The sequence below is a fragment of the Sinocyclocheilus anshuiensis genome, unplaced genomic scaffold, assembly GCF_001515605.1.
Source record: "Sinocyclocheilus anshuiensis isolate Anshui unplaced genomic scaffold, SAMN03320099.WGS_v1.1 scaffold332, whole genome shotgun sequence".
Classification (NCBI taxonomy): Eukaryota; Metazoa; Chordata; class Actinopteri; order Cypriniformes; family Cyprinidae; genus Sinocyclocheilus; species Sinocyclocheilus anshuiensis.
Genome location: NW_015554181.1, coordinates 1,805,622 through 1,819,439, shown reverse-complemented (window position 1 = coordinate 1,819,439; position 13,818 = coordinate 1,805,622). Strand labels below are relative to the sequence as shown.

At 35.0% G+C, this 13,818-nt stretch overlaps 1 protein-coding gene across 1 annotated transcript in view; it reads left to right on the top strand.

The window, feature by feature from the left end:
• Positions 1-805: 805 nt before the first annotated feature.
• The window catches only part of LOC107671020 (dihydropyrimidinase-related protein 2-like), a 29,142-nt gene continuing 16,129 nt past the window's right edge, over positions 806-13,818 (top strand). The window contains exon 1 of the mRNA XM_016463845.1: positions 806-1,143. Coding sequence (XP_016319331.1) covers positions 832-1,143 — 312 coding nt within the window. The 5' untranslated portion in view covers positions 806-831. The remainder of the gene's footprint in view (positions 1,144-13,818) is intronic.

Below are 13,818 nucleotides of genomic sequence, written 5' to 3'. Positions count from 1 at the left end.
AACTGGTTTTCTTTGAAATACAAAACTTGTGTAATCCCAGGTATGCTATCTATAATCAGATGCACATTTAAAACTGGAATATAATCTAATTTCAGTCACATATGTGTTTCATAAACGCATAATCCTTTCTGGATTACAATCAGAATGATCAATTTAATTATTCCAGCTGCTGTGAGAAAAGGTTATAAACGATCCGCCACCTGCTATATAGCATACCGACCAGGACAACTTCATGTTTACAGACGTGTTGTAATGACGCAGTGCCATGCTCGAATTTCCCTCGAATTCCTACCAGTACCACTCAAATGAAAAAACATTATTATAAGCTAACCGTTGTGATTCGGGCTAAAGTAAGGCGATAGTTTTGAACACTGGCTGGTTATGTACTTGCTCAAATATTGATTTCGGATCATTTTTAACCAAAAAAAGTTACGTACTGCAGCTTTAATTAATATGAATTGTTTATTTGAACTGCAAAATTATTTGTATATTATTATACAAAATGTATATTATTCAAAAGAGAGACCTCAGAATACTATCAACAGTCATATAAATAGCTTTTTTTAATTTTGTCATATTATACAGAAAATTTAACTTTTGCATTTGTGCTTCGCCAAAATATTAATCAAAATAATTTTGTAATTCTATAAAATAGATGTAAAATAGAAATCAATAGAAATGTAATTGCTTCCCTAACATTTTATCTAATCAATCTTGTCCTGCATGTATGAAGATGTGTGTGTGTGTGTGTGTGTGTGTGTGTGTGTATGGAAATAATTGTGTGTGTGTGTGTGTGTGTGTGTGTGTGTGGATCAGGGTGGGGTGTTGCGCATGCACGGTGGCTTTGGCCGTGTAAATCTCCGTCAGTGGCTGTCTGGAGCGTCCTGCCGCTGCGCCGGAACAAGAGAGAAGAGCCCGTCACCTGAAACATTTCATCGTCCACCTTCAGAATCTCTGCAGGATTGTCTGGAAACCTTCCTCCATCGCGTCCGGTTTGTTTTGTGCCGACGGCGGCGAGTGTCATTGAGCTGCGGGGCGTCACTTCTCCAAACGCGCATCGGGAATCATTACGCGTGCGGATCTCCAGCCATCAGCGCAGCGATGTCCGGATACCAGGGCAAGAAGAACATCCCTCGCATCACTGTGAGTACAAATCAACAAAAAGATGGGCTGAAAACGCGCGCGATTAAAGCGACAAAAAATATGAGGGCATGAAATGACAGCGACTCAGATTCATATAATGGCATTTCAACGCTGAAACGATCAAGTTATATGTGGTCCAGTTATGTCAATACCGTTCCATCAGATGTTGGATTACTGTCACCTCTGGTTTCTGTGTATGATGTGCTCAGGCCCACTTTAATGTGTTTCTTTGTGGGTCACCTTTGGAGCTCTATAGGTTACACTGGATTCATTTGTTATCTTGTGGAAAGCTATCAAGAATGCATGCATTATAAAACATGCCTAATTTAAACAGAATATGATGCATTGTTCCTGGGCATAACCATAACCTGCCTACTTTAATTGCATATTATAATTTATTGAATTAAATTCTTCAGTCTTATACTGCTGCAATGTTATGTTCTAAATGAATGGAGCATCTTTGTGACTGGTGATTTGTATGTAGTTAGGATGGTGAATGATTTCAGTGCATTTTTTTTTTCATTTCACAATTGTATGGGAAGCTTTTAAACATGCATGCATTCATTTAGATCCTAGGGTTATACCGTAATGCATAGCCTTAGATAAAATAAACATAATTCTTAGGCATTACATTATCTCCAGTGAATATGAAGCAATGCATCTTTGCAGTTCCTTGGAAATCTTTGTGAATTGTGATTTTGCATGCACTGGAAACATTCACTATAAGTATGTTTCAGTTTATTTCAAAACAACTCCACAGACAGCTTTTAAACATGCATGCATTATTTTAAGATCCTAGGAATATGCCCTAAAGCATAGCCTTAAATAAATAAATAAAAAATCCTATACATTTTTGTACAATATCTTGCCTCCTTAGTGAATATGAAGCAATGCATCACTGCAGTTCTTTGGAAATCTTTGTGAATGTGGTTTTGCGTGCATTGAAACATTCGCCATCATAAGTAGGCCTATGCTTCATTTGATTTACAAACAAGCTTTTAAGCATGCATGCATTATTTTAAGATCCTAGGGATATACCATAATGCAAAGCCTCAAATAAAGTAAACATATTTTTTAGCTATCCTTACAAGATATGTATCTTATCTCCAATGAATTTGAAGCAATGCATTATTGCAGTTCTTTGGAAATCTTTGTGAATTATCGTTTTGCATGCACTGAAAATGTCATTTTATTTAAAAACTAGCTTACGGAAAACATGCATGCATCCTTTGGGATGTATCATAACCTCAAATAAAATTGAATCAAATCAAACCAAACATTATTCACTCTTCCAACAGAACCTGTTTCAGATTTAGTAGCAGGAATGTGTCTTACAAGATATATCACCAGCCGTGCATGCATCAACAACATTCACCTTTAAAAGTGCATTTCATTAATGTAAAAAGCAGCTTCAGTTTAGCTGCCAGTACAATGGCCTCCGCACCCACCCCCACTGTGAGCCGGAGCTGGTTTGATAGCCATGCTAAATGCAGAGAAATTAATGAAAAACCTCTTTTGAAAAGTAGGTCATTGAATGTAAAGTGTGTGTCATGGTATGTAGTGATACATGCCTGTAAAACGTCTTCAGTCCACAAGTAACCTTTATAGCCCAAAGACAGCGTGCACTGCATCGATATTCACTGGGATTGTTTTAGAGGCGGCGCTGATCAGTTAGCGGAGGCCTGTAGGAACGGGCAGATCTGGGACAGGAGGGAGAAAGATGAAAACTCTCCCTTTGCCGTTAGATCTTGCCTTTAGCTCTTGGACGTCAGCTAAGCTTCAGCCATCTTAAGGGATGGTGATAAGAAAACACCGATACTGTACTGCACACTCAAAGACTTAAAAGGAATAGTTCATGTTATGTCATTGTTCTAAACCTGCATGCAGTGAAATCAGGAGAGCTTTTGAATATTCATGCAGCTGTCTTTTATACAAGGACATTGTCTGTCAAGCTCCAGAATGAACAAAAAAGCACCATTAAATATAATGTAACTAGTCCATAAGACTTATGTACTATATATTTCAGTTCTTCTGAACACATGACAGCTTATGTGAGGAACAGACCCAAATTTAATTTTAGCAAATCTTTAAAATCTCATTTGCATCCAAGTTTGGAAGTTGTCATGAGCAGCTGTGCATCAAAAACGAATGTAGCTCCAGTTAAAATATGTGAAAATGTGAATGAGATTGTATGGAAAAGAGCTGCATGAAGATTCTTAAAATTTTCTTTGGATCTTTATAAAGAAATGCCTATGGGAAAATGCATGTTAAATTAGAGAAGAGTTATTTTTACGGATGGATAAAGTTAAATCTATTGCATGTCCATAGCGTGGTATATTGTGAGTGAAGCAAGACATTCAATAAGAAAACCATGTTGGAAAAATATGAAAAATAAGATGTCTTGTGATGTGCACTGATTTTTTTTTTCTGCATTCCTATTTATTTCAATAGTAGTTGCAAGCTGTAGTTGATGTCATTTCAGAGGCCGGAGCAAGTTGTTACATGTTGATGACAGATTTCAGACAATGGAAAGATGTCAACATTTTTCTTCTTTAGAATAATGTGCACTGATGTATAGCTCGATATATGAAATATTAGCTGGAAAATCTAATTTCAAATGGAACAGCTTATTGAAACTTTAGACAAAATATTTTTAAAAATCTAAAAAATAAGTTTGCATATTTTTTGTTGATAAATCAGGCTTTTATGGCTCATACTGTATGACATAGTGAGAATATGGAGCTCAGAATTTTATTCAGAGGCCCAAACTGAACAAAAATATGCAATTTGGTACAGATGCTGATATTTATATTTATATGGACAAGATACAATTCAGATAATTCTGTAAATCAATGAGATATTTATAACAGTATAGTAGATACTCAAAATTATATAATAACAGATTACATAAATGATATAAATATCAGTTGTCACTCTATACCTACCAATAATATGTCTTAATAAGATGCTATTAGAATGCTTAATTTTATGATCAAGGCTCTGTAGTTTCAAAACATATAATGAAATGCAATACAATGAAGATTAATGAAAAAAAATCTTCCTCAAAAGCTTATAGGATCGTATTTGACACATTTAACATGATCTTTCTAAAAAATAATGTATGGATAATCAAGTAAACCTAAGTTACTTTAGTCCAGTAAATGTTCATCTTGAAATATTACAAACAACATGAAATGTATTCTTATGTTTACTTTATAAAAAGATTTCACAGTGAAAAGAACCACAAGGTGGATGTTTGTACAATTATACTAAAAGGCTTTTTTATAAACTATCAATCAGACAACAGCAGGCTTGTAGTAGATTGTATAAAACAGGTTTTTCAGCAAAGTTGTCATCATGTTGATAATTTCACGGCCTTAGAAATTCATGTATAAAATATGATACAGTAGTCTTTATAGGGTTAAGGAAGTACCTAAGATAAAGTTTGATGCAATGTTGGTTTTAACTAGAAATGTGACTTCGTTTTTTATGTCTGCGCATCAGTATGTCTGTCTTTTTATTTTTTATAAATTAATAAATTTTACTTAATTTTAGGATTGTCTGACAATGTCACATCGCCACCACTCGTGACAAACACGGCCTGAGCACTCCATCCTTTCTGTCCGAAACACACACATACTATGGAAAGCCGTTTTAACATTTAATCTATAAGTATCTATTTTCATGGACCTAGTACTTATTTTTTAGATACTAGCATCTTTTCCATTAAGTACTAGTACTTATTCATTAGGTACTAGTGCTTATTCTTTAGGTTCTAGTGTCTTTTGTAAAGTTACTAGTACTTATTCATTAGATACTAGTACTTATTCCAATAGTGACTAGTATTTAATTATACTCTTCTTGTTAAGAAAAAAATAGAACTAGTACTTATTTTTTAGTTACTAGTAACATTTTACACCAGAGATATCCTGAACCTAATAGATACTAGTACTTTTTAAATTTGCATTTATGCCCAGTATGGTAATCGTATGTTGAATATTAATGAGCCAGCAATATATAGGAGAGAGATTAGACAGGAAACGGAAACAAGGAGATGGATGTACTTTTTTGAGGAAACCACATAGAAAAGAAACAATTATTTGTACACAAGCACATAGAAAACGCATTTTTGTCAGGTTTGTAAACACTGTAATTTCGTAAACATAGTAGCCTAATGGGTTTGTTTGTTGGTATTTCGAATAAGTGCTAGTATCTAATAAATGTGTACTAGTATCTATTGAATAAGTACTAGTATCTATTTAATAGGTACTAGTATCTAATGAATGAGTACTAGTTTCTAATAAATAAGGACTAGTACCTAATGAATGAGTACTAGTACATAAAAATTAAGTACTAGTCACTAGTGGAATACATACTAGTCAAAACTGAATAGTTGATATCTCAATGACGGATCCCCATAGAAGTCAATGGCAAAAATTGAAAATTTGTTACTAGTAACAATATAATAGTTACTAGTCACTATTGAAATAAGTACTAGTATCTAATGAATAAAAACTAGTATCTAATAAATAAGTACTAGAATCTAATAAATAAGTACTAGTATTTAATCAATAAGTACTAGTACCTAATAAATAAGTACTAGTATCTAATGAATAAGTATGAATAAGTACTAGTACCTAATAAATAAGTACTATTATCTAATGAATAAGTACTAGTACCTAATAAATAAGCACTAGTATCTAATGAATAAGTACTAGTATCTAATGATTAAGTACTAGTATCTAATGAAAAAGTACTAGTAACTTCACAAAACACACTAGCACCTAAAGAATAAGGACTAGTAGTTAATGAATAAGTACTAGTACTTAATGGAAAAGATACTAGTATGTAAAAAATAAGTACTAGTAACTTTAAATTAGATACTAGTGCGGTTTATAGATTAAATGTTAAAACGGCTTGCCATACACATACACCCCCATGGCCCACTTTCTAGCCATGTTTTCTGCAGCAATTACATTCACGCAGCCCAGACAATGTTCTGCTTCGCTTGACTTCATCGTCCGCAGGGTATCGAATGGCTGAGAGGTCTGCCGGTTTTATGTCGTTCACTTAGGCTCTCATTGATTTGATAAAAGTGCAGCCGTTCGTTCCCTTTGACCCCTGTGTGAATTAGCAACAGTAATGAAATTCACCTTAAAATACTGAGATGTGTGTCAGTAACCTATCATGATAGATGCTGTGAAACTTTTATTGCTCATTCACGGCTCAGAAGTTCTGAGATATTTTTCATTTATGAAAAATCTTATTCTCTTATGCACTGCAAAAAAAGATTTTCTTTAAAAGTATTTTTGTCTTGTTTCCCATAAAAAATTATTTAAGCATTCTTAAATCAAGATACATTTACCTGAGAAGCAAAATTAGCTTAACATCTTTAGTCTTCTTTTCTAAAAAACAATAATAATAAAAAATGTATGAAAATTACTTGAGTTTTTTTTCTTAAAATGAGGGGGGGAAATCTGCCAATGGGGTAAGAAAAATAATCTTACTTTTTCTTTGAATAATGATTATTTTTCTTACCCCATTGGCAAATGTTTTTTTATTGTTTTAAGCAAAAACTAACAAAAGTTAGATACATTTTTTAGAAAACAAGACTTCATATCTTAAGCCATTTTGTAATGTATGTTGATTCAAGAATGTTTAGATATTTGTACAAGAAAACAAGACAAAAATATTAAGCAAGAAAATATTTTTTTCAGTGTAAACATTCTTGGATCAAAGTACATTTATTTGAGAAGCAGAAAATTGACTTAAAGGGGTGGTTGATTGCGATTTCACTTTTTTAACGTTAGTGTGTAATGTTGCTGTTTGAGCATAAACAATATCTGCAAAGTAATGATGCAGAAAGTTCAATGCAAGTCTTTTAAAATTATGGCAGTTTAATGGCTTCAAAAACGGCTCGTAGGGACTAGAACGAGTTACTTCCTGGGTGTGTGACGTCACAAACCCTGAAATTTACATAAACCACGCCCCCGTGAACATGCAGCAAAGGGGGCAAGGCCATGTTGCGCTGCTTTACAGAAGAGGAAGTGTTAAAACTAGGGGTGCACGAAAAAAGCTATTCATATATGAATCGTGATTCTGTCTGCTAACGATTCTAATGGATTCACAAGTTTTAAAATCAATGTTCTAAAGCAGCGGTTCTTAATCCTGTTCTTCGTTAATTCAGATTTTTTTTTCCAAAGAGCGAGACCTAAAATCTTTAAGCCATTTTTCTTCTCAAGAAAATGTATCTTGATTTAAGAATGTTTAGATATTTGTAATTGAAAACAACACAAAAATACTGAGAAAATATTTTTTGCAGTGTACAATTCCTTAATTTGATGAGTCATGTTTGAGTCTATATTGAGATCTTTAGGTTTTGATTGCAGACATCTTGTTGAATAAGAGCAAAGTCTGAGACGTTAAGGAGATATCTTCTGAAAACCCTAGAACGAAAGTGAGATTTTTTTTTGGAAACAGGAAACTTAAACAGGTTGCTCTCCATTTAATCTCATAACCATCTAGAAAAACATGAGAAATTGAAATCTCCTTTGTGATGTTTTATTTTTGATTTCTGATTGTAAATGACTAAAATAATGTGGCGTTTCATCAAGTGTAGCAGTGCCACTGGCGTGTGCTTCAAAAGTGTGGTTAGAAAAATCACTGAAGGAAATTGCAGAGTAATAGCATGTAATGATATGTCTTCCTGAGGAGAATGTCAGTGCCAATAAACTTGGTTTCGACACCTAATGTGCTTTTGATTGTTGGCAGACAAACTGCTCGCTGTAGTTTGACATTCATTTTGTTAAAACTATGACATTTATACAACCTCAGTTATCGCAATAAAGATAATCTTTCATCTTTGACAGCACATTGACCCTGTGGATTACACTGATTGCTAGTTCAGAACCCGAAAACGTCCTTCTGAATTGAAGCTGAACCCATGATTAACCCTCTGGCGCAGAAAGACTCAACATTTCCAGCTAGTGCAGAGCAGTTGAGCTCATGTTCGGGAATACAGCAAACTCAGACTTTTAAAAAAAGACCTCTGTGAGCCTGTCATGCTAGTGCTACTGTTACACTGAAAAACAATTGATATAGAAACTATTTTCACTCAGACATTGCTAGTAAATTTCACAAATAATTACAAATAAACAGCAAGAAACAAGTGCGAGTGAAATTTTGAAGTATAAAAACTGAAAAGTATGTTCTTGTAAAACAAACTCTAATAATTGTTATATCATTTATTTGGATCCTCTGCAGTGAAGGTGGTTGATTGCGATTTCACTTTTTTAACGTTAGTGTGTAATGTTGCTGTTTGAGCATAAACAATATCTGCAAAGTAATGATGCAGAAAGTTCAATGCAAGTCTTTTAAAATTATGGCAGTTTAATGGCTTCAAAAACGGCTCGTAGGGACTAGAACGAGTTACTTCCTGGGTGTGTGACGTCACAAACCCTGAAATTTACATAAACCACGCCCCCGTGAACATGCAGCAAAGGGGGCAAGGCCATGTTGCGCTGCTTTACAGAAGAGGAAGTGTTAAAACTAGGGGTGCACGAAAAAAGCTATTCATATATGAATCGTGATTCTGTCTGCTAACGATTCTAATGGATTCACAAGTTTTAAAATCAATGTTCTAAAGCTGCTCGCTGTAGTTTGACATTCATTTTGTTAAAACTATGACATTTATACAACCTCAGTTATCGCAATAAAGATAATCTTTCATCTTTGACAGCACATTGACCCTGTGGATTACACTGATTGCTAGTTCAGAACCCGAAAACGTCCTTCTGAATTGAAGCTGAACCCATGATTAACCCTCTGGCGCAGAAAGACTCAACATTTCCAGCTAGTGCAGAGCAGTTGAGCTCATGTTCGGGAATACAGCAAACTCAGACTTTTAAAAAAAGACCTCTGTGAGCCTGTCATGCTAGTGCTACTGTTACACTGAAAAACAATTGATATAGAAACTATTTTCACTCAGACATTGCTAGTAAATTTCACAAATAATTACAAATAAACAGCAAGAAACAAGTGCGAGTGAAATTTTGAAGTATAAAAACTGAAAAGTATGTTCTTGTAAAACAAACTCTAATAATTGTTATATCATTTATTTGGATCCTCTGCAGTGAATGGGTGCCGTCAGAATGAGAGTCCAAACAGCTGATAAAAACATCACAATAATCCACAACACTCCAGTCCATCAGTTAATGTCTTGCAAAGTGAAAAGCTGCCTGTTTATAAGAAACAAATACAGTACATCATTAAGATGTTTTTAACTTTAAACTGTCGCTTCTGGCCAAATGACAAGTCCATAATCCACAATAACGCTTCCTTCAGTGAGAAAGTCCATCCCCTGTTGTCTCTCACATCAAAATCCACCCACACATTTGTTTAGAGCTGTTTTGGACTGTTTTAACTTGTAAACATTGCTTGATTTGTGCAGATTTCTCTCCTGATTTACAGGACAAAACCAATATTATGCATTATGGACTTGTATTTTAGCGGCAATCAACGGTTTAAAGTTAAAAATGTCTTAATTGTGGATTTATTTCTTTCAAACACACAGCTTTTCACTTCATAAGACATTAATTGATGGACTGGAGTGGTGTGGATTACTTGTGGATTATCGTGATGTTTTTATCAGCTGTTTGGACTCTCATTCTGGCGGCACCCATTCACTGCAGAGGATCCGTTGGTGAACAAGTGATGCAATGCTACATTTCTCCAAATCTGTTCTGATGACCATAAACTCATCACAATTTTGGATGGCTTGAGGGTAACTAATTTCCAGCAAATTTTCAGTTTTGGTTGAACTATTCCTTTAAACCAGAAATGTTCGCTGTAAATATGTAGAAGAAAGCAACGCTAATGCTTGTTGTAGTGTCTAATGAATTGCAAACTTGCATATTTCAAAAGCAATGACTATGTAGCTAGAAGTATCTCCATTCATGTAACTGCATAAAGTATGATTCTTCCCACTCAAAATACTGTATATCACTTCAGCCACAGACGTATGAAATAAATTCAACAAAATACTATAAATTATAGACCTGGATTTGCAGTTCAAAACCCAAAAAAACACAAATGTGGTAAGAGAAATTGAGACTGGTGAACCAGCTTTGACCTGATTAAATCATTTGTCTGTGGACATTTATGTAGCATGACTAAGAGATCTGTACAATGTCTAGTCTCTTTTTTTTTTGAAAGCCACATCAAAGTAAACATAGCAGGACAGACTACAACCCGCAAAATACTCAGTGCAGTCATGTGAATGCACATATATTTATATATTTTTTGTGTTTGGATTGCATTCTTACACGCGTTTACATGCATTTATGTTATTCACATGAAGCCGTGAAACACAGACCTGGTCAGCCACAGAAACGTGAAGAATCTGAGCGTTTGACCCACTTACTGGAGCACAGATCTCTTAGTTCTCAGTACACATTACTTTTGGAAAGGCGTTTTTTCTCGTGCACGCAGGATGGGAGTGCACTCCATCCAAGGGCCATTATGACTGTCAATCGGAGTAGCTTGAGTTAGTGTGTATGTCTTTAGGATAAAAGTATGCACCAGATTCACTGTAAGTGGGTCACAGGGATTTGTTCTGGTATGGATGGACTCTCTGGAGGCCATCATTAGCAGCCCCTCACGCTCACGGAAGTCAATTATTAAGTGCTGCATTTGTCTCCTTAATCCAAACAGAGCCGCACTAGGCGCTCTTAGCTGTCGGAAATACATTTAACCATAACAAACGTATAGTTCAACATTTCACGTACAAACACTGTAACGCTTGATCTAGAGGAGGGACATTTGCCGTTACGTAATGACCCATTAAGCCAATTCACAGGCTTTACAATGGATTAAAGGAATATTCTGGGTTCAATACGAGTTCAGCTCTAACAACAGCATTTGTTGTATAATGTTGATTACAATAGAAAAATATTTAAACTTTTTTGCAGGTTGAGAAATACAATGAGAGTGTGTGGTGCCAGCATCCAGAGGATTTATGTAGTTATTTAAGAATATTTTGTTATTCTTCCAAACAAAATGTGTGTAATTTGAGTTGTAAAGTGGCCTGAATCACTATTTTTGCAGGTACTGCTCTTCCAGATGGGTGTCAGAATATTTAGCTTTTTTTAGCCGGTTATTTTTTTGTCATCAAACACCATGAACATGCAGACATCAGACAACAGTCTGGCAAACTACCAGCCCAAAGTTACGTCACTTTCCTTTTTGATATCTTGTGCAGTCCTCATGCAAAATTTAGCAGGATTAGGGTTTACGTCATCTTGAAGTTGTAATATTGGATATATATTTTTGGACAGGCAAGGTTAGTAAACGATTCTATCACACTAGTCTCATGCTAACTAGTGGCCATTTTTGAACCCATTTTTTTATTATATTGCATGTGCATTACGGTAACTGTGAGTTCTTTTTTAGTTAGAGATGAGTAGAAATATTTTGTGTCATAGCTGAAGACATTGCATATATGTCCTCATGTCATGATAATTGCATGATCTGATTCTTTTCCAAGCCGCATGAGGTTAATATCTATACAGTTTACATTAGCTAGCTGATATTTGTGGAGAAAAAAAAAATTAGGGGTATTTTCACTGTGTTCAGGAAATGTTAGTCTTAATTCAATATTATTTTGTTCTAACAAAAAATGGAGAGCAATAGCAAATGATGCACACAAGGTGTGATGCTTCATCTGTGCATTTTATCAATGTTTATCATTTAAACTGTGTTGCCATTGCCTGATAAACCAAGTAAATGAGTAGTATTTTCTATCAAACTCTATTGCTAGTCATCAACAGTACTCAAAATATGTGCATACTGCATACTATATAATTATAAAGTTGACATGTGAAATTAAAACTAGAATAAAAATTAGTTTTTGCCACTATTATTTTACTATCAGTGCTTGTCTCTTAAAATACAATCATTCTGATATGATTTTTAAAGCATCTTAAGCTTAATTTGTGGTCTTAATTCTTATTTCATAGTATTTCATCCATAAATATGACCAATTATTTATATAAACAATCTATTTATTTATACAGTATTTATATCAGTCCACCATTTGATGAAAGTATACCTTGAAAAAGGCCAAAATAAAGTTTTATCCGTTAATATTAACATGAACTGACAATAAACAGTTGTACTTTTTTAATTAACTTTAACGAAGATTAATAAATACTGTAACAATTGTATTGCTCATTGTTAGTTAACAGTAGTTAATGCATTAATTAACGTTAACTAATGAACCTTATTGCAAAGTGTTACCCATATTTTTTCCTTCTTAATTATTCATGTCATTAACTTACTCAATTGCTTTCAAAATTGTGTCACAAATACAGTCAGGAGAGCTTAAATAGCTACCATTTGTGTGGTCAAAACTTACCAAAGATCAACCAATTTATATACTAAACTAAATGTCTGTTTGTACTTAAATTATCTACTTTATTAACTAAAAGCAAATAACTTTATATTTCACCTAGCCAAAGCTTTGATTCTTTCTAGGCAAGCTGCAGTCAGAGTTCACTGTCAGCCATGCGTGATGTGTTATATTTTGGACACAGGGCTTATGCAGATCAGATTCGGGGTCATAATGAAGGTCGATTAGCATCCAGGACTGTAACTATCCGTTTTATAAGATTTGAGATGTTGTCTGCCTTCTCTAATCCTCTAGTTGGTCGGTATTCCTGAATATGCATTAAGACGTTAAAGAACTGCTGAATAAGCCAAAAGCTCAGCAGTAAAGCAGATGTAAAGGTCTGTTTTAATTAGCCTTTGGGCTGTAATGCTGCCAGCATTTGTCTGGACTCAGCATTAGTAATGGATTTGTGTAGAGGAGTGAACAACCATCAACAGTACAGAGTACATGTCAGTCACGGCTGAATAAAAAGAGTTCATCTTGATCTCTGACATTGATCTCGAGCTCGCTCTAAACATCACAAATGTGACACTGGACCACAAAACCAGTCATAAGGGTAAATTTTTTTAAATTGAGATTTATACATCATCTGAAAGCTGAATAAATACGCTTTCCATTGATGTATGGTTTATTAGGATCGGACAATATTTGGCTGAGATACAACTATTTGAAAATCTGGAATCTGACGGTGCAAAAAAATCAAAATACTGAGAAAATCGCCTTTAAAGGGGTCATATGATGCGATTTCAATTTTTCCTTTCTCTTTGAAGTGTTACAAGCTCTTGGTGCATAAAGAAGATCTGTAAAGTTGCAAAGACTAAAGTCTCAAATCCAAAGAGATATTCTTTATAAAAGTTAAGAGTCAGCCACACCTACCTAAAACGGCTCGTTTGAGGAAATACATCAACTTCGCGCTGTGGATCACCGGATCGGCTTTCACCGTGGAAGAAGCGGAGTCCAGCCCAGGGTCGTCACATGTGGTTGCCGCAAGTCCGCCGGCCGCTCCTTCGTCGAATCCACCGTTCTCAAGCCTCCGCTCACTCTAGGCCTCCGGCCTCCGCTCACTCAAGCCGTGTGTGACGCTGTGTGTTTTGTTGTGAAAGCGAAACTACTTTGTTTGGCCTTCCAAAAGAGGACGATATCCGCTTCGTCATGCCTGGAGCTGATCAGTGCTGGTCGCTGAGGAAATACATCAACTTCGCGCTGTGGATCGCCGGATCGGCTTTCAC